The sequence below is a fragment of the Pocillopora verrucosa genome, chromosome 13 (assembly GCF_036669915.1).
Source record: "Pocillopora verrucosa isolate sample1 chromosome 13, ASM3666991v2, whole genome shotgun sequence".
Lineage (NCBI taxonomy): Eukaryota > Metazoa > Cnidaria > Anthozoa > Scleractinia > Pocilloporidae > Pocillopora > Pocillopora verrucosa.
This window is the reverse complement of record NC_089324.1, coordinates 1,699,744-1,723,290: the sequence shown is the minus strand read 5'-3', so window position 1 is coordinate 1,723,290 and position 23,547 is coordinate 1,699,744. Positions and strand designations below refer to the sequence as shown.

The 23,547-nt window shown below is 39.3% G+C and overlaps 4 protein-coding genes and 1 long non-coding RNA gene across 9 annotated transcripts in view; 3 read left to right on the top strand and 2 right to left on the bottom strand.

The window, feature by feature from the left end:
* LOC131773677 (UDP-glucuronosyltransferase 2B31-like) overlaps positions 1 to 18,956 on the top strand; it is a 51,556-nt gene extending 32,600 nt beyond the window's left edge. Inside the window, exons 1-5 of one of the 3 annotated variants that reach the window (XM_059095876.2) lie at positions 14,458 to 14,673; positions 15,988 to 16,600; positions 17,078 to 17,287; positions 17,971 to 18,259; positions 18,666 to 18,956. In XM_059095876.2, coding sequence (XP_058951859.2) covers positions 14,458 to 14,673; positions 15,988 to 16,600; positions 17,078 to 17,287; positions 17,971 to 18,259; positions 18,666 to 18,948 — 1,611 coding nt within the window. In that variant the 3' untranslated portion in view covers positions 18,949 to 18,956. Of the gene's footprint in view, positions 1 to 14,457; positions 14,674 to 15,987; positions 16,601 to 17,077; positions 17,288 to 17,970; positions 18,260 to 18,665 lie in introns of those variants that run through there. The other 2 variants (XM_066160202.1, XM_066160203.1) reach the window with 2 other exon arrangements.
* On the top strand, positions 158 to 3,287 carry LOC131772219 (uncharacterized). Its single transcript, XM_066160204.1, has 4 exons — positions 158 to 321; positions 700 to 947; positions 1,245 to 1,288; positions 2,701 to 3,287. Exons 1-4 carry the CDS (start codon positions 158 to 160, stop codon positions 3,169 to 3,171), a joined length of 927 nt encoding a protein of 308 aa, XP_066016301.1. The 3' UTR covers positions 3,172 to 3,287.
* On the top strand, positions 9,088 to 13,683 carry LOC136277693 (uncharacterized). 2 transcript variants are annotated; one of them, XM_066160206.1, is made up of 3 exons: positions 9,088 to 9,192; positions 9,370 to 9,605; positions 12,701 to 13,683. In XM_066160206.1, exons 1-3 carry the CDS (start codon positions 9,103 to 9,105, stop codon positions 12,867 to 12,869), a joined length of 495 nt encoding a protein of 164 aa, XP_066016303.1. In that variant the 5' UTR covers positions 9,088 to 9,102; the 3' UTR covers positions 12,870 to 13,683. The 2 variants fall into 2 exon arrangements, with proteins under 2 accessions (XP_066016303.1, XP_066016302.1); XM_066160205.1 differs by lacking the exon at positions 12,701 to 13,683 and adding an exon at positions 9,970 to 10,177.
* On the bottom strand, positions 9,140 to 11,279 carry LOC136277694 (uncharacterized). Its single transcript, XR_010715973.1, has 3 exons — positions 11,101 to 11,279; positions 9,298 to 9,592; positions 9,140 to 9,213 (listed from the first exon to the last, which is right to left on the bottom strand). It is a non-coding gene; the product is annotated as an uncharacterized lncRNA (long non-coding RNA).
* A 1-nt stretch (position 18,957) lies between the features above and the next one.
* LOC131779332 (aldo-keto reductase family 1 member A1) overlaps positions 18,958 to 23,547 on the bottom strand; it is a 5,134-nt gene continuing 544 nt past the window's right edge. For both annotated transcript variants that reach the window (XM_059095874.2, XM_059095875.2), the window contains exons 2-6: positions 22,968 to 23,238; positions 21,935 to 22,075; positions 21,247 to 21,452; positions 20,231 to 20,317; positions 18,958 to 19,621 (exon numbers count right to left, since the gene is read on the bottom strand). In XM_059095874.2, the coding sequence (XP_058951857.1) occupies positions 19,556 to 19,621; positions 20,231 to 20,317; positions 21,247 to 21,452; positions 21,935 to 22,075; positions 22,968 to 23,238 (771 nt within the window). In that variant the 3' untranslated portion in view covers positions 18,958 to 19,555. The remainder of the gene's footprint in view (positions 19,622 to 20,230; positions 20,318 to 21,246; positions 21,453 to 21,934; positions 22,076 to 22,967; positions 23,239 to 23,547) is intronic.

Below are 23,547 nucleotides of genomic sequence, written 5' to 3'. Positions count from 1 at the left end.
TTGTGTTGAGTTTTTTGTTCGGGTTTGCGTTCTTTGTTTTGTGACTTGTGAATTCCACAGGTCTCGCGCCGAAGACGAGCCCCAAAAAAGCTGCTACAACAGTTTCTTAGTTGTACTTCGCGCTCACTGTGAACTACGCTCTCGTAATTGAGAAGTCATGAATCTAAATGAATTTATAGATCTACAACGGGGTCCGCGTATGAACTTGATTCAGTGGCTACAACGGCGGTCTCTGTTGGCCGATACGCTTCGGTGTGCTCAATGTAACGAGGACATGGTACTGATACAGAGGAACGGCAATCATGTTGATGGGTACCTTTGGTAAGTCACTGAAGGGCATCTTTAAAAAATGCAAAAGGGTCCGCGCAGTGTGTATTACCTCGCTCACTCTATTGTCCTCCTCCAATCTCTCATGATTGGTATTATGGCAAACTCTATCTGCAGAAGGTAATTTAGTGTTAACAACTGAGTTGAAAACGTAAATTGGCCACCGTAAAGGGTAAAAAAGCTGACGTTTCGAGTGTTAGGCCTTCGTCAGAGCGATTTGAGTTCTGCAGAACTCTGTACAGTGTAACTGCAGTGTTACTTATAAAAATACCGCCATATACCTTCCACTCCTCCAACACGAATCGAATCGAGTGAGAAGGTCTGTTATGCCCGTATGCATTTCAAACTGCGTCTTTTTTTCCCTATTAATAGGCGCTGCAGCGGCTGTAAAAAGAAAAGAGGCTTGCGTACCAACAGTTTTTTCGAAGAGTTTCCCCGCGTGCCGCTGGGTACGCTGCTCCTTACAATCTACCATTTTGTCTCTGAAGATTCCCAGCGACAAACAGCGCGGAGATTAAACCTCAACCCAGGCCTGGTCTCAAAAATATACCGACGGTTGCAAGATGTGTGTTCAAGAGATCTGGACGAGAGGCCGTTCACACCATTTGGAGGACCAGTGTGTTAGGACATTAATATACCAAAGGTTCCAAACCTCGATATTTTATTACAATAAATAACGGATGAATGTTATGACAAAATTCATGGATATGGATCGAAGATTCGAAATCTGTAAAGTAATGCGTTAACAAATTAGTTTCAGTTCATATCGATAATATCAAAAGAAATCAAGGTAAATATTTACCCATTGGTTCTAGGTGTCCATAACACTGTCTAGCGATAGAAAATCTTAACAATTATATCTGTTACGTCATCAAATTATAATGCGCAAAGAAATTAGAATTTTGCGCAATACAGAGCCGCCGTTAAGTGTGACGAAAGCAAGTTTAATCACAAGGCTAAGGTAAGAATGCTAAATAGATGCCAAAAGCTCCAAGAAACACTGAAAAAAAGCCGAGCATACCATTGCTAGTTTCGCGGGAATTTTAGAAGAAATCCTAGGTGGCTCAAAACAAATTCTACAAATTATGTCCTAAATACAGCTTGGCTCGTCGCACCAGTGTTAATGAGATAATTTTTTCCTTGGCAACCATGCAACACATTCACTCGGTCCTTTAAGTGGTCACAACCGTCATATTGAAAGAACAGGAATGTAAAATCGCCTCATTCTGCCATATATGTACGCATGAATATTCTTCAAAATATTTCGGGTAGAAAAATTCTGTCGGCCAGATTAAAAGCAAAAAAGATTTCCTTCGCCACCATTGCTTTCTACGGCTTTCTCATTTTTCCTTACCTACAGTAGTTAAAAAATGTGCCAACTGACTTTGATTTTCACCAAAAAATTAGAATACCTAACGAGCAGAAGCGAAAATATTCTAACATAGCAAAACTCAGAACGTTCGGCATGATTAGATTATCATTTGCGTCAGTGCGCGTCGACTGCATGCGCAAGATTTCATATGTAGCGCACGCACGTTATAATGCAGATTTGATCCTAATCTATTAGGCCGGGAGATGTTTGGCGACCAAACACGATCAAACATCGTTTGGTTACCAAACATTTTGATACTGTGTTTAGTGGCCTGACGGTGTCAAACATGTTTGAACAAGCCAAATGTTTTCCAATATTTGATCAAATGCTTGTCGTCATTTAAATTTTATCAAATTCGATCAAACAAAGGTGTCGAAACGGGAAAAAGTTTGGCCACCGAGCAATGTTTGATCGCCAAACATTTCTCGTTTGGACGGGGTTTGACAAGCAGAATGGCGCGCGCGGCTGAAAACACTTTGGAGCCTCCTTAACCGTTAAGGTTAATGTGACATTGAAAAGTTTCGAAACTGATGACCCAAAACCTACTAAAGAATCCAGATAAGCAAGAAAGCAAGCAACCAAATGAAACTAGCATACCAAGGACGCGTACTTATTAAAACGAGGCAAAGTAAGCGAGTTAAATTATTACCTCAAGTAATCGGCAGTTAGATCATTGTTAAACGAAAATATCTGGACTCAAATAGTGTCTATTTCTGTCAGTTTATGAATGAGTACCAGTGAATGGCAAGGGTCTACTGCGATAGGCTAGCATTCCTTCCAGTGGGAGTAAAAGTACTCCGGGATGTTTAACTGCCAGGCTGATGGGCCAATTGAATCAAACGCAAAGTAAAGCTAACCCCATTTTCATTTACCACAACGGTAAAGGAGGATGTTCAACCTTAATTTATTCTCATGTTTACCTAAACATTTTTTGCCGCAGTAAGTTCATTCTGGTCACGGAAAAAGACGTGCAGTAACAAATCCGTACGTCTCTTTTTTAGTTCAACCGAGGAAGAAGAGCAGCCAGAGACGCGTGGGTATTTGGTGTAGTCACCACCGAGTTTAGTCCAGCACGGGGTTACTTCCAGGTTGTAGAGAGACGGGATATCGCGACACTTGACCCCATAATCTCGAAGTGTATCCGACCAGGAACAGAAGTCTACACCGATGACTGGGCTTCATACAGAGGCATGGAACACCGTATAAATAACGTCGCCGTGCACCGAATCGTCGTGCATGCTCGACACTTTGTTGATCCTGTAACTGGTGTCCACACACAGGAGGTAGAGTCCTGCTGGAATAATCTTAAGTTAGGGCAAAAAATACGAAGAGGTATGAAAAAAGAAGATCTTCAATCATACCTCGACGAACAGATGTGGCGTCAATGGAGAGGGGGGCCTTACAGGCAAATTATGCAAAATTTTCTGGCAATGTTGCCCTCTCTGTATGCAGTTACCAACCCAGCACTTTAATTTGTTCGTTTTAAGGCCACGGGAATCACTTGGCCTTGAATAAATTCGCAAGGTAACATTTTTCGGATCAATACCAGTATCTGGGCAACTGCCCACCTACCCCTCCCCTAACTCAACAACAGTCAATTGATAACAAGTCAGGGTTAAATGTTGGGTTAAGGGAGGGGTAGGTGGGCAGTTGCCCAGATACTGATATTGATCCCATTTTTCTTTTGCTACATCTTTCAAAACTTTTATAACTTGGCTACTTTCGATGCGACTGAGCTCAAATTTTACAGACATAGCAGACTGGTGGGAGTTTGTGGATGTCGTGTTTAGACAGATGATTTTATATGAAAACGACCAGCAAAACGGAAGCGGATTTTTTCGATTCAACGTTTGCCAAAAGTTATAATCGCTAAAATTTGCAAAATTTGACATTGGTCAGTGGTATGTAACTTTCCAAAAGCATTTTTTAGAATTACGTTTCTTTCACGGTCGACACACTAGCCTTTCAGCCTCCCTAGATTTCCGCCTTAGGATTTCATATACAATTTGAGTGTAGGTGGACCAAAAATAATGTAGGCGACATATTATGACTTGTTTTTAATTCGAACGAGATTCCTTATGTCAGATTTGATTTTATTACGTTTTCGCATCTTTCCTGTGACCAATGGGAAAGAAAAATGTCAAATCATATTACTAAAGACTGTGTTTGTTCATTTACATTTTTGAGTCTTCGCAAACTAATAAATTTGATTTTCATTGTCACTCAAAAAGCAATTTTCGCATAACTCAATCATGATATCCAGTGATCCAGCGGTAACTGTTAAATGTTTTACTTACGACTATTCCATGTTTAATAAAATCTAAAAAACCAAACGTAGCCCCCATGTACGTTTACAGAAGGTCATATCCAAAGCGCTGCTCCTCGATGGACGGCCGTAGGAGGAACTCCAAAAACGATTTGCATATGAATCGAAGATACCGCGGAATTCCAAAAGAAACGCCCTCCCCGAAAATAACTGTTCCCCGAAGTAACGTTAATTTTTTACCTTTCTATTGAACCCCGAAAGTAACCGTCCCCTCCGAAAGTAGCGGCCCTTTGAAGATTTACACTCGACTACAATAAATTGATGTACGGTCAATTCAAAGATCACTGGACAACCCTGAAGTACTCCAAAGCTATACCAATATAACGTTATTGGTTTTAAGGCACATTATTCTTAAAAACAACATGATTTCAAATACGCACAGAGCTCCTGAAGCGGATTTAATAAGACATTTTTTTTTTCAGACAGGCGTATGCTCAAATTTAGCCAAGATAACAAATATGAGAAAATTTGCACAGATCTATTTGAAGAAAGGATTATTTTACAAGAAAACGCTTTAAGATCAAAGTTTCTGAACTTGTTTGTCATTTCATGAAACCCTAGGTGGCTAAACGTCTCTACAGTTTAGTTTGCTACAGGTTCCGCTGAGTTTGTAGAAGTGCTTTTCCAGTCCAAAAACCCGTTGATGATAACATGATGTCTCTCTTGTGTCTGCCGCGGGCGTCTTATCTGCTACCTCCCATGCTCGAGGTGCTATAAACACAACAAGAACAAGCCTTTTAGTATTGATCTTTAAATACAGTAGTAAGTATTAAGGATGACTAACCCTCCCCCAACCCTATCATATATCGGTGTTCCAAAACAATCCAACGGCGGCCATGTTGGTGTACCAAACCAATCCCGTGGGAGTTGAACTTTTTTCTTCAGTGAACACTTTCTTTAGTTCCAATAAATTTGTATGCAACGTGAGTGGTAACGCTCTATAAGATTTCAAGTAGGAGGCTTTCCTTGCGAGCTCAGACATTTCTTACAGAAACCAGAATAAAGTTATACAGGGAGAAAGTTTTTAGAGAAACTGTGGTGTTGCGTCGGTGGGAGAGTATAGCAGGTACTTTAGTGTTAACAACTGAGTTGAAAACGTAAATTAGCCACCGTAAAGGGTAAAAAAGCTGACGTTTCGAGCGTGATCCCTTCGCCCTTCGCCCTTCGCCCTTCGCCCTGACGAGGGGCTAACGCTCGAAATGTTATCTTTTTTACCCTTTACGGTGACCAATTTACGTTTTCAACTCAGTTGTTAACGCAAAATTACCAGAATAAATTTAGCTCGGTGATTCAGGACAGAACACCTGCCATAGCTCCGGGTATCAGGTGCCTGATTTACTGAAAACACTGTTCAGTAAAAAAAAAAAAAAAGGGGGGGTTAGCTCTTGTCAGTGTTAAAGTGTGAACAATATTAACCTTCAGGGACCGATTCGTATGTCAAACTCCCTGAAAAAGGTTAAGGTATTTTAAAAGGTTTTTTTTAAGCAAATTTGTCTCTTAACGGAGTCTACAGCGTTTCATTTTAAGATAGCTCAAAACAGATTGCCCTTTTTCGAGAAAAGTTCTTCAAATTATTTCTCAAAACAGTTTGGCTCTTCGTAATAAGTATAGTAGTAAACTATACTACTAGTATAAAATTCGGCACAGAAATAAAAGAAACACCATAACATCATTTTTCCCCAGATAATTTAAAATACAATGCATGTGCACTACAATAAACCTTATTCAAACATGGTGAGGTTTAAAGCTGCAAGCTTGTGGGAACGTGTAGAAAATAAAGTAAACAAAAAAAAGAAAAAAAAATTGTCACTATGTAAACCATAGGACACATCCAGTCGTGCCTCCAAAATCGAAAACTAAATCAGTATTATGGTGGGACGGGAAAATATTTAGCTCGAATTCATGACGTACGGACCGAACGCAACGAGGTCCGTGTCTCATGATCGAGAACCAAATATTTTCCCGTCCGGCCCGGGCACACTCAGCTACACGAGCACAAAAAAGAAATTCTGAAATTTAAACTTTTCCTTTATTTTTTTTCAGAGGGCACGGTAACGAATCCTGCAGTCTGATTGGTTCTTTACCCGGTCAGTATTTTCTTATCTCTGCCCACGGGCCACGGTGACGCCTTCGTGAATCGCTGAGTACATCCCAAATTTCGTTGCCATTTTTATAAATATATCTCGCTTTTCCGTCTGGGTAGTATTTTTAGGCAGACACGTCGGTCACTACCTCAAGCCGATAAATAACTTATGAATCCTCTCTTTTCTCTCTCTCAAATCACTTTGGTTGACAGAAAAATATTGGTTTCAGAATGAATTTGTATAAGCAATAGTGTCATTACGTTGGTTGACAAGCGGCATAAAAACCGTCAGCAGTTAATTTTAATCGTTCACAAAAAGTACCTAAAAAGTGAAAACGTGAGGTATTTGATTACAGTTAAACTGAACGGTGAAATTTTCATTCATTTAATATCTGAATTTTCTCAAACAATTTGTTCGTAGCGAAAGAGCGAGCGAAGTTTTACATTCAGTTCTACAACAAATATACGCTCTCTTAAATCCCCTTGGAGTGTGCCATTCGAATTTAGTTTTTGTGGAGGAAAGACCAGATTTACACACGACATTGCAGCAAACAAATGAGCAAACTCGCACAACTTCAAAATTTAAGAATTTGTTCATGCTGAGCGTGCGTATATCGAGTTATGGATACACGCGGAAAGTTTGGAGAGCACGAAAAATGCGTAAGAGTAGCTCGAGGCGCAGCCAAGAGCAACTCTAGCTTTTTGAGTGCTCTCCAAACTTCCCAAGTGCATCCATAACTCAACTGATATACGCACAGCTAAAAGCATGAGCAAATTCTTTTATAACTGAGCAACAACAAGAATCTGCGCGAAGAAACCTTTTATTGTGATAGAGTGCAATTGTGATTGTTCTGGTTTTGGTAAATTTCCAATGAACTGTGTATTTTATTCCCCAGGTTGAACAAATTTAAAAACGACGCCGGTAAAAAACGGAAATTTTACCTTTGAATGTCGTTTATGACCAATTGGTGACTACTTTTTATTCCCAGTGAATGTCTGTCTTTCGGCCAAAATTTGCTCCAGCTGGTCTTACGACAAATTTGCGAAACGTGCAACTTGGGAGTTTTTTTCGGCTTTATTTCTGTTGCTTGTTGGATCAAGACCCAAACGGTCAATGCCGATAGAAAAATTGGCCAGTTCTTCTCTGGTTTCTTCCATATTTCAAACAGAAGGAAAACTGCACCGCAGCTTAACAGGATGGAAACTCTGAAGCCAGGTTAAAAAAAATGCTCACGTCATCTTATTTACGCACGGGCGTGCGTAAATAAGGATTTTGTTCATAGCGGCTCAATAGGACTAAAATAGGGCAAGCACCGGCGCTGTTATAGAAAAAATTTGAATTTACTCACAATTACCTTCCTCGCCGTTTACTTAATGAACAGAGGTAAATCTTCGTACATGAATGAATCGTCGATGACAGTGAATAATACTTTCCCTTAGGTCATTGAATGTTTTTGAAGGAAACATTGTCGTGACAGTCCTTGCCAAACTAGTTCCGTTGTTTTTCAAATGTTCTTACTTTTTTTTTTTGTTTCTTTTCTTACGCGCTCTCTTATTGACAGGTGTCAGACAGTGACAGATACTGGTAAAAATAATGTTTCAAAGTTTGTTTGGAAGCCTTTTAAATCACCTTTATCATTACGCAAATGAAAATGTTTCGGTAAGGCATCTCTCTTTAATTTGCATCACCTCTTTTTTAACTACCATTTACTCGTTAAAAAATTGTTCAGTTTATGGAAGATCTTGTCGTATTTACAGCCCTAAATCATTCTGGTTCTTTCGGAAAGAATTTCGTCAAGTTAAAAAAATAATATGTTATTTACCGGCTAAGGGTTGGTCCGTATGGTGAAAAACTGTGACCTCGGTCTTGAAAATGCTGCATATACATTAAGACCTCGATCATAGTTTTTCACCATACGAACCTTCCGGCCGGCAAACTGACATATATTTATTTTTTCAAGTCATAACAAGAAACTCCCAATTTCTTGAAAAACGGCTTTTTCCTGACCGGCTTAAGTCAACCCGTCCGGCCCTGTAGACGTCAGCTTTAACTGTGGTTTTCTAGGGGATTAGGCGAGCGGGGCCAGACGGGTCATACGATAATTACGAATATGCCTCAACTGCACGCGCGAGATTTGTATCACAAGTTGCCGGTTTTCATTGTCACGCCATCATCAAAACGTACAACAAATAAAGTCAAGAATCAAAAAGACATAAAATCCTCTAGCCGTCTTCAGCGGACTTATAATCATCTATATGAGTACTTATTCTCATACTAGGACTGTTCAGATCACGAAATCTAAGCGGATGTCACTTTTTTTTAAACCTACGTGACAGCATTCTTGGCCGCCATTTTAATGTCGCTTCGCGCCAAAGCTTAGAAATTCAATCTTGCTTTCTAACAAGACGAAAAACCCTAACAAGCTGGAAATTTGTAAAAAGTAAGTCTTCAACAGTTCTTATAACTAACCGAACTAAAATCTCAAAGGGATTGATAATTCCTTATTTTCTAATTTTGAAGACGTGACGTGAAAACCAGATAAAGCGCGCTCGCGACTGAAACTATTCCTAGCCTTCAGTGTGGCATCCCCTCAGTGAGAATGTCATTATAGAGGACAGCCATCGATAATGGAGTGGGTTAATAATAACAATAGCAATCTTTCATCAGGAAAATTTCATTACATCACTGTGGTTTTCAGAAAGGTCCTAGGAGACTTGGCAAGAGACTTGGGAACCCCTTTAGAAGACGACCTAAATATGAAGGACTAAGCCGACTAGACAAAGCATCCCATTTACTTCACGACCTTACTGAACAATTCAGTGATAAGCGTACCAATTACCGCCGATACCAGAACCTAAACAAAGGAAATTAATTAATTAACCGCACAACGGAAATGTTGACCTTTAAAAGCTAATCATACTCTCGTTGTAATCTGAGGTTAATTGAGCAGCTTATACTATAAAGAAGGAAAATTTTAACTGTGACAGGCCGTCATGAATGTCCATTTGAAGGAAGCAAGTACCTCGCATTTTGCGCTCCAATCAGGAGAAATCAAACGACTGCGAGGAATAATATACTACAAGGTAAGCTGCCTTTTCACCAACCTAAAAATCAATAAAACATGCACTCTTTTAAATGCCAAAACCAGCGAAGTAAGTGGAAAAAAGGATGGCAACTGTTGCATTTACCTTCAAAATCTTACATTGAAAATCTTTTTCTGGTGCATTTCATAATATCCATAAAATCCATTTCTGTTTTAGAAATGCAACATAGAACCCATAGAGCCCAAAGTGGAAAGGGTTGTCTCCTTTTGCTGGAGAATTCCAAATTTTGTGGAGAGCAGGAGACAACAAGCTTCAGATGCCATTGGAGACAAGCCCCTTACAAGTGGGCCATTTATAGATGACAACTGCAGATGGAGAGGACTGTACTCCGGACAACAAAAATTGTTCCTGCAGCTGCTCTCAGCATCCCATCCAGTTACTGGGGAAATTCAGTAAGAACTTTAATTATTTCATGCAGAGTGTTTGTGAGTGCACTTAAAGGAAAATGCTACCTTTGCCTTCTTTCATGTCCCAAGAGTGACCAACACTATTTTCATCACAAATCGAATTATACTAAACCAGGAGAAAAGGTTATGAGAATTTGTTCATAGATTGTCAAAGGGAAATTGATATTATGTTTGGAAAAAAACCACCTTTATAACTAAGGGGGCTTTAGAAGAAATGATGAATAACACTAAATTTGCTGTCTGTGTGTTGCATGAAAAAAACATTTCATTGTACCTCTTTGTGTATGACTGTGCCAGAACTTGCTAACGGCTGTGTTCAAAGCCGAACCCACCTATTTTCTTTTTGAAGAATTGTAATGGCCCCTGGAAGTGACAATGAGCAAGTCCTAGACTCGGACATAGTGTCCCTGAAGGAAGGAGAAATGTGGGGTAGGAGGATACCAAATGTGGACAGTCTACTGGACGGAAATGGCAGCCTTGATGTTAAATTTATTATTTACTACTTCAACTTGTACTAATTTCATGAACAGGTCATAAAATGTTCAATTCAGTTATTAAAAAAAGTCAACTGGCATTTTTATTAACCTCTTACTTAATTAACAGTCATAAATTTCTTGCTTATTTTTTTTGTCATGACTGCAAATTAAGAATATGGTTTTTGCAGTCTATAAAGAGGGTTGGGTCAGGCCGTTTAAAAACTAAGGTTAAATCAACAAGCATTGATTATTTTGTTAAAAGTGAACTGTTGCAGTTGTTTAATGGCTTTTTGGTGGATCTATTAACACATTCATAACTGGATTGAACATTTTAAGACCTGTTAATAATGGAAACCTCTTTGCTCTCAACTATCAAACCAATTCCTGAAAATTACTCACTTTTCACAAAATTGGCAAATCTGTCTTCCTCTAGCAACATTTAATCAATCTGGATTCAAAAATACATTTCTCTCACTGATAAACACAGCTTGAACTGTACTTTAGCTTCTTTTAACAATTACAGTAGCCCGCCACACTTTCTTAATTTCGTGAAATGTCGTCAATCAACCATGGTCTCTGATAATGCATATGTTCAGTATAGTTATTATTATTCTTCTTAATATTTGATTGCAAGAGATGAACATACATTACTTTTCAGACTATTTTTTGTCATATTCTCCAAAAGATTTTCATATTTCATTAGAGTTCTGTTCCTTTTCCTCGTTACAAACGACCAATTAAAATAGAAACACGAAAGTGTATTGAGCTTATATAATAAAAATAGAATGTGTGTATTGTTGCTTGTTGTTATGTATACTTTTTTGTGGGATAAACTTGGGGTTGGTAAAATGGAGGAAGACACTTTCTTATTACACTACTGAGATTTAAAATAACCGAGAACCGTACACTCCAGGATTGAGCTTAAGTTTGAAACTGAACAAAATGTTACTAGAAACTATGAACCAGCAACTCGGAACACCCTCCCGTAAAGAGCCAATGCTCACCTTAGTGTCATTTCCTTCATCTCCTTAGCAGTAGAAATCATTCTTTGCTCTTCTTCTGTCACTCTTCTTCTTTTTTTTCGAATTCGACTGAAAACATACTCCTAAAAAGTCCCGAATTCACGAACTAAACTCGACAAATTTGCCAGAAACATGGCCACTCTCGCTCGTCCCATGCTCCCTCCCAAGTCTTGGTACCAGATTACCTCTCATTTGCCGAATGAAGATTTAACCGAGCTCGATACCAAATCGAGCTCGATAGAAAACGTGGCAAACCGAGCTCGATAAAAATAACTGAGGTCGATAAGAGCAGATTGAGTTCGTCGAGCTCGTCTTTTTAATCGAGCACGATATAGTTGAATCGAGCTCGAATAGAATTGACTGCATTTCGAGCTCGTTGAACCGAGGTTGGTTTGAAATGGTACTCCAATTGCTATTCGGGATCAATATTTGTTTCAGGGCAACCGAGCTCGATATCGATTTGTCGTACTCGATTACCATTCCTGCTCGATAAGCAAACGACGTTGGACCACATTTAGTATCTGGGCAACCGAGCTCGATTCATGTTCACCGTACTCGAATAGCAATTCGAGTACCATTTCAAACCAACTTCGGTTCAACGAGCTCGAAATGCAGTCAATTCTATTCGAGCTCGATTCAACTATATCGTACTCGATTAAAAAGACGAGCTCGACGAACTCAATCTGCTCTTATCGACCTCAGTTATTTTTATCGAGCTCGGTTTGCCACGTATTCTATCGAGCACGGTTTGCCTCGCATTCTATAGGTTTCATATTGAGCTCGATTTGGCATCGAGCTCGGTTTAATCTTCATTCAGCAAATGAGAGGTAATCTGGTACCAAGACTTGGGAGGGAGCATGGGACGAGCGAGAGTGGCCATGTTTCTGGCAAATTTGTCGAGTTTAGTTCGTGAATTCGGGACTTTTTAGGAGTATGTTTTCGGTCGAATTCGAAAGAAATTAAGAAGAGTGACAGAAGAAGAGCAAAGAATGATTTATACTGCTAAGGAGATGAAGGAAATGACACTAAGGTGAGCACTGGCTCTTTACGGGAGGGTGTTCCGAGTTGCTGGTTCTAGTAACATTTTGTTCAGTTTCAAACTTAAGCTCAATCCTGGAGTGTACGTTTCTCGGTTATTTTAAATCTCAGTTGTGTAATAAGAAAGTGAGTCTACCTTTGCCTTCTTTCATGTCCCAAGAGTGACCAACACTATTTTCATCACAAATCGAATTATACTAAACCAGGAGAAAAGGTTATGAGAATTTGTTCATAGATTGTCAAAGGGAAATTGATATTATGTTTGAAAAAAAATCACCTTTATAACTAAGGGGGCTTTAGAAGAAATGATGCATAACACTAAATTTGCTGTCTGTGTGTTGCATGAAAAAAACATTTCATTGTACCTATTTGTCTATGACTGTGCCAGAACTTGCTAACTGCTGTGTTCAAAGCCGAACCCACCCATGTACTACTCCTGTTTAAGCTGAGAGACAATACGGATATCTGGCATAAAAATACACAATGATTGTTGAGTGGAACAATGTTATGATATGTAAATATATATTCTATTTTCTTTTTGAAGAATTGTAATGGCCCCTGGAAGTGACAATGAACAAGTGCTAGACTCGGACATAGTGTCCCTGAAGGAAGGAGAAATGTGGGGTAGGAGGATACCAAATGTGGACAGTCTACTGGACGGAAATGGCAGCCTTGATGTTAAATTTATTATTTACTACTTCAACTTGTACTAATTTCATGAACAGGTCATAAAATGTTCAATTCAGTTATTATTATTTTTATTAACCTCTTACTTAACAGTCATAAATTTCTTGCTTATTTTTTTTGTCATGACTGCAAATTAAGAATATGGTTTTTGCAGTCTATAAAGAGGGTTGGGTCAGGCCGTTTAAAAACTAAGGTTAAATCAACAAGCATTGATTATTTTGTTAAAAGTGAACTGTTGCAGTTGTTTAATGGCTTTTTGGTGGATCTATTAACACATTCATAACTGGATTGAACATTTTAAGACCTGTTAATAATGGAAACCTCTTTGCTCTCAACTATCAAACCAATTCCTGAAAATTACTCACTTTTCACAAAATTGGCAAATCTGTCTTCATCTAGCAACATTTAATCAATCTGGATTCAAAAATACATTTCTCTCACTGATAAACACAGCTTGAATTGTACTTTAGCTTCTTTAACAATTACAGTAGCCCGCCACACTTTCTTAATTTCGTGAAATGTCGTCAATCAACCATGGTCTCTGATAATGCATATGTTCAGTATAGTTATTATTATTCTTCTTAATATTTGATTGCAAGAGATGAACATACATTACTTTTCAGACTATTTTTTGTCATATTCTCCAAAAGATTTTCATATTTCATTAGAGTTCTGTTCCTTTTCCTCGTTACAAACGACCAATTAAAATAGAAACACGAAAGTGTATTGAGCTTATATAATAAAAATAGAATGTGTGTATTGTTGCTTGTTGTTATGTATACTTTTTTGTGGGATAAACTTGGGGTTGGTAAAATGGAGGGAGACACTTTCTTATTACACAACTGAGATTTAAAATAACCGAGAAACGTACACTCCAGGATTGAGCTTAAGTTTGAAACTGAACAAAACGTTACTAGAAACTATGAACCAGCAACTCGGAACACCCTCCCGTAAAGAGCCAATGCTCACCTTAGTGTCATTTCCTTCATCTCCTTAGCAGTAGAAATCATTCTTTGCTCTTCTTCTGTCACTCTTCTTAATTTCTTTCGAATTCAACCGAAAACATACTCCTAAAAAGTCCCGAATTCACGAACTAAACTCGACAAATTTGCCAGAAACATGGCCACTCTCGCTCGTCCCATGCTCCCTCCCAAGTCTTGGTACCAGATTACCTCTCATTTGCTGAATGAAGATTAAACTGAGCTCGATACCAAATCGAGCTCGATATGAAACCTATAGAATGCGAGGCAAACCGTGCTCGATAGAATACGTGGCAAACCGAGCTCGATAAAAATAACTGAGGTCGATAAGAGCAGATTGAGTTCGTCGAGCTCGTCTTTTTAATCGAGCACGATATAGTTGAATCGAGCTCGAATAGAATTGACTGCATTTCGAGCTCGTTGAACCGAGGTTGGTTTGAAATGGTACTCGAATTGCTATTCGAGTACGGCGAACATGAATCGAGCTCGGTTGCCCAGATACTAAATGTGGTCCCGAGCTCGAATAGAATTGACTGCATTTCGAGCTCGTTGAACCGAGGTTGGTTTGAAATGGTACTCGAATTGCTATTCGAGTACGGCGAACATGAATCGAGCTCGGTTGCCCAGATACTAAATGTGGTCCGAAACTTGTGACGACCGCGTGACTTCTCACAACTTAGAACTCAGAGACAAGATGGCGCTGAAAACATCGTTGATTCTTCTTCTTTCGTTTATATCGATGCATCTGTCCTATTCGGCGAAGATTGCAGGTTTTAGCGGAGTAGCGTCAGGATCTCACTATTTCAACTTGAAGAAAGTTATGGAGGAGTTGGTTTCACGAGGGCATGAGGTAAGGTCGATCGAACAATATCTGTTGGTTATTTACGGAGCTTGAGATGAATATTTACCGACTCGTCACGTAACTTACCTGAATAGCTGGCGGCTTCGTGTGCGCTTTGATGTTATGGTTAGGGTAAGGGTTATAGGTAGCTGAAAAGTGGAAAAATTATCATACCGAAAAACCTCCCTAATTCTGAAAATTTGCCAACCTATGGTCTGAAATTGAATTGCTTAAAAAACTCGTCCATTCGCACATTTTCGATTTCCTAATTATTTCTTCGACTAGAGTTTGTTCGCGTTGCGAAACAGAGCTGCAAAATATTAGATGGTTTATCTTATGCCACTAGATTTAATGCTGCTCGACAGATAACTCGAACGGCTTTGGTGTTAGAATTCGATGTTGGAAAGACTAATAAAACGCACTACTGAATGCCGTCAAACCAAAATTTGATGTCATTTTCCAACAGTTGACCCGTTTTTTTAAATAATTTCCCCCATGATAACCGTGACAGGACGCGAGGCTATTTAGAATTTCTTTGATAGCTTGCATGGAGGTGAAAAGGAGAGCAATAATTTATGTCGAATGGTCAAGTGTATTGTGCGCCTTTTGATTTGACGTTTTTATATTAAACGATCTTTCACATCTTACTTATTTCGACCTCTATCTATGCATGTGATGCAAACCAGCGTTATTGCAGCCCAGCAAACATGGTAAAAGAGCTATGATATGTGTTCGGACTTTGCTTTCGTCCGTTTGTAAAGGTTTTGGCCGTTCAGAATTTCTTCTTCTTCGTTCACCACCAAACCCCATCTCGTCCAACAATGTTTCGACGTTTGGTCCCTTCGTCCTTTCACAGCTTATCATTGCGTGATATCTTCTAAAACAAAAAGAAAAAAAGACAACATCATTTTGTATAATGTTGCATTAATCAACATTTACTTAGCATATTGGGCCGGCGTGTTGATCTGACATGTTATGTTTGCAGGAATTTTTTTTAAGACTACAAAAGCATCCATTAACGAAAAAAACCAAAACTATGTTAGTTAATCAAGAGCGTCCAGACCGAAGCGCTATTCATGAGAAAACACTTATCGCGAAGAAGTTTCGCGGGGTGAGTCATATGTCGAGATACAATCAGACCCTCGGCAATACTCCCTAAGTTGAAAATCTTGCGTCTACTATTACAAGAAGCTTGAAGTTTTCCCCAAGCCTCTCTCGAAAAATTGTTTACTTCTCAAATCAGATAATGTTTGCACACAAACATCAGGGCACATTTTGTCGCCAAATGGAGGCTCATGGCTTTTAATGTCCTTACTGCTGCAGGTGGTGCTTATTAAACCCGCTTATTCCGACGAGCCACCGAGCACTGAGCAAAAGGTTCTCCACAGGACGTTCAAAATACCATATGTTAAAAAAGATGGCGAGATACTCGTGATAAAAACTTCTATTGAGGAGGGCATGTGGAAAGGATTAACCAACCTCATCGAAATAACGAGAGTCACGTGTGAGTCATTGCTGAACGACACAGAGATACTTCATGAAATAAGGGACTATGACTTGATAGTGTACGAAAGTTTGGGGCTTTGTGCTACTCTGGTGGCTGAACTCCTCGACATTCCCAATGTGGCCATTTTTTCAAATCCTCCGAGCAATCCAGACAGTTCTCTGTACAAGGTGCCAATGCCTTCATCATACGTTCCTTCACGTCTGTTACCGTTTTCCTGTGAAATGTCATTTACAGAGCGTGTGATAAACTTTTTTGTGGTCAACATTTTTCAGTTTTTATTGCAAACTTTGGCTGTCAGATCCTACAGCTCTCTGAAGGAAAAATACAATATTACTCCTGAAGTAAGCTACCGTGAAGCTGTTGCCAGCGCTGAACTTGTGCTTTTTAACAGTCATTATGCGGTTGAGTGTCCACAACCTCTTCTACCAGGTATGCTCAACAGTTATCACTAGTACTTAGACCGTAATATAACATTAAATGGTTTTAACAGAGGGGAAATAGTCAAACTTGTGGACTGATCGTTCGGGTAACAGTGGTCCTGAGAAGAACTGTTGTCGATAGTGGTGGCTACACGTGTTTCAAAATTCTAAGCGGTAGTCATAATTTGAGTCCAAAAATTAATCTTTGTAAGTCAAGTGTAACAAGTCTGGTTCGTGAAGAGCGATTGGTTAGTTTAGCCTTAACGTCATTGGCTGGAAGAGCCACATAGCGTAAGTCGGTCGTGATGGTCAGCTGAGTTAAGTCGTTTTTCTCGGTTCCTTTCTCGTACAAATGTCGAGAATAACTCGTTTATATAGTAAACTAGCTTTCCGAGGTCACTATAAGTCGTTTTCATTAGAATCCAAGTCAATAGTGCTGTTCGTATTGATTCTTTTTAGCTCTGTATCTCTGCTTATTTTCCTGCAGGTCAAATCATATTGGGTCCCATCGCTGTCAAACCTGAACCAGACCCACTCCCCCCTGATTTGGCAGATTTTATTAAGGATTCAGGGGGACAAGGGTTTATCATTGCCTCTTTTGGATCGTATGCGAAAATGACTATTTCTAACAGGACGATCGATGTTTTGGCAGCGGCTTTTGGAAAGTTGAAGCAGAAAATCATCTGGAAACATATAGGTAATTTAAAAGCCGCACTCGCGTTTTCTAGTCTGTGGCACAAAATGCGTTGTTTAAACATCTTAGTCTAAGATGTCGTGTTATCTCCTATAAACTAACTTTGTTATCAATAAAGATTTGGTTATACATAAACACTAAAAAAATAGCGATATGAACCGGCGTTTCGGAGTCTTAACAACGCCATTGATTAGGTAAGGATAACACTCGCAGAATTCGTTATTCTAACATTTACCCTGACCGAGGCGTCCTGAAGACTCCGAAACGTCGGTTCATATCACTATTTTTGTACGCGTTTATGTAAAACTGACTTTGACACCATTTTAAAACTTCTCATTTGGTGTCAGCTTAGTTCACGGTGTCCGCCAGCATAACGCTGAGTCCACTTACAACAGCTTTAGTTGAGTTTCGGAAACTACAACCAAGTAATCACAAGAGCCAATTGGAGGTTAAGACGACATCATCGTTAGCCAATGAGAAGCACAAAATTCGTGAAACGCGGGAAAACACGAGTGACGAAATTACAATTGGTTCTCGTTGTGCACCTGATTTCATGGTTGAGAAGGTGCAGTGACTTTTCTGGACCAATCAGAGTCTAGTAAAGCTAAACCAAAGCAATAAGGAATTACTAGCGACACGCAATTGAAAATTGTTCCACTAATATTTGTTTATAAATTCCTTTTCAGGCTACATTCCGTCATCTGTCGGTCCAAATATCAAAGTAGTGAATTGGATACCACAGAATGATCTGTTGGCTCACAGGGATATCAAAGCTTTTGTGTCTCACGCCGGAACTAACAGCTACTATGAATCAGCATATCATGGGGTGCCTGTGGTGGCTGTTCCGTTGTTTATAGACCATTTCTCTAATGCCAGAAAAGCAGAGTACTTTGGAATAGCAACAGTTTTAAATCATCAAACTATGAATGCTGAAGAGCTCTTTGAGGCTATACAGCTCGTGATGAATGAACCAAGGTATTTTCAAAAAAATATCGCTACACTCGTTTGGATTCAAATTTCTACGTTATTTCTTTCCATGAATAAAATGCCTGCGTTAGGAATCACTTTCCTTGTAGTTTCCCTGGCTCAGAGAACGTACAATTATTTCAAGACGTGCAAATTTCCAATCAATTCTTAATGCTTTTTTATTTTACCTTGACAACAACAAAAATACTTGTTCTTCCCCGAAAACCTCGTCACATCTTTTTGGGATTCAAGTAATGAGCCGAACGCATTTCTTGCCTGATGATATAGATGACCCTCGTATCAGCCATTTAGGATTCAAATCCCCTCTTTAAATCGCTCTCCCGGGCCTCTGAGAGGTTACACATTGGGTGCATCGGCCAATCCTTCCAATAATTTTCGAATTGTTTTATTTCAGATTCAAGGAAACTGCCATGCGCATTTCCCGTCTAATGAAAGACAGTCCACGGACCTCCCTGGAGAAAGCTGGTGACTGGATCGAGTATGTACTCAGACATGGTGGAGCCCAACACCTCAGAGCTCAGGTGTTTAACATGGCCTGGTACCAGTACTACTCACTTGACGTCATAGCTTTCCTTGTTGCCATAGCAGCGATAATTGTCATGGTGATAACACTGGCATGTCGATGCCTGTGTCGTGCATGCTGTGAAAGGGGTGTTGGCAAAAATAAAAACGATTAAAATCTTGATTGCTGCTCTCCCTTAGCACAATTTAGCGCGATTAGAAATAACACACCTGTCGACTCAAACTCATTAAGTGTCACAAGATAATTGGATTTGATGAAATGAGTTTGTAATATAAATTGGCCATCATAAAGAGTTTCTGCAGCTGACGTTTCGAGTATTGGTGTAACCACACTTTCTTGAAATAACCCCAACCAACGCAGCACCAGAGTTTCCTCAGTTATCCCCTTTATCGCATAGTTCCCTCAAGTTGGTAGGACAACGAACAAGCGAAAAATGACTGGCATGTCAATGCCTGTGTCGTGCATCCTATAAAAGGTGTGTTGGCAAAACTAAAAACGATTAAAATCTTGATTGCTCTTCTCCCTTAACACAATTAAGCGCGATTAGAATTAATGCACCTGTCGACTCAAACTCATTATATGTCACAAGATAAGTGTGTTTGATCAAATGAGTTTATAAAATGAATTGACCACCACAAATAATTTTTCTACAGCACAAATATTTTTTTCCAATTTTTACTTAAATAAATATACAATACAGTGGCAATGACTCTGAGTCCATCTGTTTAGAGTTTGTAATACAAATATAGTTCTGACAAATATTAAAATGGAATATTGAAGGGATAATGAGGATGAGCACTATCTCGAGGGACTTTCTTACCGTCAACCTGGAAAAAAAAAAGGTGAAAAAGAAAAAAGGTTAACTCTTGAGCAAAGCCTCTAGCGTGCAATTTTCTCTTCCAGCCATATAGCCCGTTTGTTCTTTCAATCCTAGTAGTGATTAAGGTACAGTATCAATATCTCATGGGGCAGGCACATGATAAGAATAAATAAAAATATCGGGCAAGAGAAATTCTTTCATTAGGGCACTTTATTTATTTATTTATTTTTATATATATATATCCATATATTTTTTTAAGGGGGGGGAGAGGTCAATAAGAATATTTCAGAGCCGGGGGGGGGAGGTCAATAAGAATATTTCAGAGCCGGGGGGGGGAGGGAAATAAGTGGACACTAATGAGAATGCCATAGGGGTGGTATGAGCCAACAAACCATGCCACAGCCATGAAGGGAAGCTTCAGAGTAAAAGTATGGCCTAAGGTTTAGCATGGTGCAGGATGGACCACCCACTAAGTTTCAGAATGCTTTGCTGTCTCTGTATGAAGAACAGGCAAGGTCAGAGAGTGGTGAGTGATTGAGTAAAACAGAGAAAAACGTGGCAGGGAGGAGTTGGAAAGCGAGGACAGAGTCGGGAAGGAGGGGACAGTACCACTTACTTCTTTCATGGGAATAAGAGCTCTCCAAGATTTGTTGATGGATTCAATGAGCCTCATGTCTTCATCAGAGAGGATGAAATCAAAGACCTGCATATGTTTAAAGGAATGTTATGTTGTTACCTTTTGCTCATAATTGCTAAAATATTGTTTGTTTCAATGAGTATCAAGCCAATTTGAAAAGATAAAAACCATCAGCTTGATTCAAACCAAAACATGAAGAAGAACCATGTGTGGGTGGCAATACATAGCTTGACTGACAAATACAATGTGTAACATTCTTCCTCTGCTTTTGCTTAATACATGTTTTTTGGCCATGGTTTGATGCTACTCTGGTTTACAGATTTAATGAATATAACCGAAGAAGTTGCAATTCATAGATCCAACGTTTCAACACTCCTGTCTAGTGCCTTCATCAGGGGTGATCATCACCCCTGATGAAGGCACTAGACTAACTTCTTCAGTTACACTCATTAAATCTGCAAACCAGAGTAGCATCAAACCATGTCTGATTGTCCATCTGGTTGCCATGTTTTTTTATTTCATAATTCTTTAGATTAGTTTTGGCATGTATTCACTTATTTACTGGTAATTACCGGCATGCTTATTGCAGGGTCATTTGTGATATTGACACTGTGGAGACGACAGACAAACAATAAACTGATACAGGTCTTGGTCTATGCTGACAATTCAAAATAAGTGAATTATCATGCACACTCTGATTGGTCAATAAGCTACTGCCCTTTCACCCAATAAACCCATATAAAGCTGTTTCATGAAAGCAACAGATCACACTTTCTAAAAAGTTTTCCTGCAGGAGCAATAACTCCCTTGCAGTGCAGGTATAACACTTAATAAGTTTGTAAATCATGAGCTGCAAGTGTGCATTTATAAACTTCTCCCATATTGTCTTAAGATCTTGCCTGTCTGTCGAGTTCTTACACTGCTGAACCAAAAGAAAGTGTGGCCTATTGATTGTGTAAACAATCCCACATAATCTTGATATATTGAAAGCTTACTTCAAAGTTGCTTTGAATGTGGGCAGGTGTGACACTTTTAGGTATAACAGAGACACCCCTCTGTATCTGAAAGCGAATACAGACTTGAGCAGGAGACTTTCCATATTCGTTGGCAATTTCCTCTATCTTTGGGTCATGCAGTAGACTCCAGTCTTCTTGTTTAGCCTGTGGGCGGCCAGGGGATCCAAGCGGACTGTATGCTGTCACTGTGTTAACGACAAAATTATTGTATAAATTGATTGAACTTAATTCCAATCTACAAACAGAAAGTATGAGTAAAGAGAAACAGTCAATTGAAGTGTAGTGGTTTATAAGCAATAATTATACAGCTTATATAGCTAGCAACACATGCTCTCATTGGTCAACTTAAGGGTCATATAACATCCAACAATGAGACTTGTTTCCTATCACACATCTTGCAAACTCTAAGACAACAGAGGTAACAGTGCACTGTAACCCACAGACCTTGACTGACAACTGTTGTCACATGCATACAGAGCACAACAGCAGGTGGCATGACATTTTTAACATTCTGGTATTTTGCATTCTAATGCGCACATATAATATATAAAGAAGTTTTAATCTGTTTTCTGATTGCTTCCTGTAATGTTTAAGATACTCTGCCTTAAGACACAAATGAACTGTTTCCCTCAGGAAGAGTTGTTCAGGGTTGAATGTTTAAACACACCAACTATGTCTCTTTTCCTGCAATGTTCTATGAGCTGAGCTTGATTGAAGTAAGGATGACATTCGACCTGGAGAACAGCAGGTTTTATTCTGCTTTTAGATAGGATATCATCCACTTGTTTGCTGTTGAAATTTGATAAACCTGAAAAAAATATTAATAATAAATAAAAAAACTGGCAAACTGATAAAGATGGAAACAACTTGCATGGTACTCAAGCTCAATCAAGGAAAACACATTGGCCTAATGCTTAGTGATCTAGGCAATTGGTCAAGAGATCCAAAATAGAAGGGGGGGGGGGTTGGGTGAACCCTGTGATGTGCTGGTAGCTTTGTGAAACAGTGCCTCTTTCCACCCAGGAGTATAAATGGGTACCTACAGCCACCTATCAGGGAAACCTGATGAAATGCAGGGGAGTAGGGTGGTGTAAACCCTGTGATGTACTGGCAGCTTTGTGATACAGTGCTTCTCTCCACCCAGGAGCATAAATGGGTACCTTCTGCCACCTATGAGGGAAACCTGATCAAATGCAGGGGGGTGGGGTGAGGTGAAACCTTTGTTGTGCTAGTAACTTTAGGTTATAGAAATCAGGCTCTGCTAGCAAAATGAGGTCTCGTTCAGACACCATGCAGCTGCTGTGACACACTTCATTCAGTACTTAAGTTCAAGAAAAGGAAGGCTGAAGCACAGAATTTGAGTTAAACTTTTTAATTTAGTTAGGTAAAGAATTAAGTTCATGAGTCTTTGCTCAGTGACTGAGAGAGCTGCACAACTCTAACACAACAGCAATTCAAACATCATTCCTCTACCAAGCCAAACAAAATTAATAAATTATTAGGTTTGGCATGGCTGAAGTATGACGTCTGAACCGAGCTTGAGCCACTTGATCCATTTTCAGAATTTTACCTTTGACCTTTACCCATTCACCTCACAAAAACCGAGATTAAGGCTTCAACAATAAGAGCCAATTTATTTCTGAAATCTCAGAGATTTGTATAATTACATCTGTTAGAAATCCCATGAAAGTAGTTTTTACCAATTGCTTTGACAAGACCATCATCCACAAGTGTTTCCATTGCTTTCCAAGTATCACATGGATCATGGTATGCATAAATAATATTTCCATCATCATCCTTTGGAAAACTGACATCACCATCCTTAAAGGATACAGGCCAGTGTATGAGATACAAGTCAAGATAATTGAGTCCTAAGTCACTAAGAGTTTGCTCTGCAGCAGAATGCACATCAGTGGGGTTGTGCTTTGTGTTCCATAACTTGGATGTGATGAACAAATCTTTCCTATTCACCTACAAAACAAGGAAAGAAATGAATCCCTGTCTTTTGTGAAGGAGATCCAATTCAGCTGAAGAAGTCTGGCTTCAAGATCTGGCTGCATTGTTGTGTTTCGTTCTAAGCCAAGTATTTCATCGCTCACTGTACTTTACTGAACTCAGAACTGACTGCACCAGCGAGCAGTCAGGGAAGCAACAAGAAATGCTGAGGGTTTAATTAACCCTTCGTACTCAACATCAGTATGCATATTCTCGCTCCTTGGTAGGCACAAGCACGTCCTTTTGCAGTGAAAGACGCTATGTAAACATAATAGGCAAATCTAG

Bases quoted from the DNA above. Each gene is read 5' to 3' on its own strand.
- LOC136277693 (XM_066160206.1), top strand. From the start codon at position 9,103: ATGAATGTCCATTTGAAGGAAGCAAGTACCTCGCATTTTGCGCTCCAA. The intron at 9,193-9,369 runs GTAAGCTGCCTT...TTTCTGTTTTAG, and splicing joins GAGGAATAATATACTACAAG to AAATGCAACATAGAACCCAT. The intron at 9,606-12,700 runs GTAAGAACTTTA...TTCTTTTTGAAG, and splicing joins CCAGTTACTGGGGAAATTCA to AATTGTAATGGCCCCTGGAA.
- LOC131772219 (XM_066160204.1), top strand. From the start codon at position 158: ATGAATCTAAATGAATTTATAGATCTACAACGGGGTCCGCGTATGAAC. The intron at 948-1,244 runs GTTAGGACATTA...CGCAATACAGAG, and splicing joins ACCATTTGGAGGACCAGTGT to CCGCCGTTAAGTGTGACGAA. The intron at 1,289-2,700 runs GTAAGAATGCTA...TCTCTTTTTTAG, and splicing joins AGTTTAATCACAAGGCTAAG to TTCAACCGAGGAAGAAGAGC.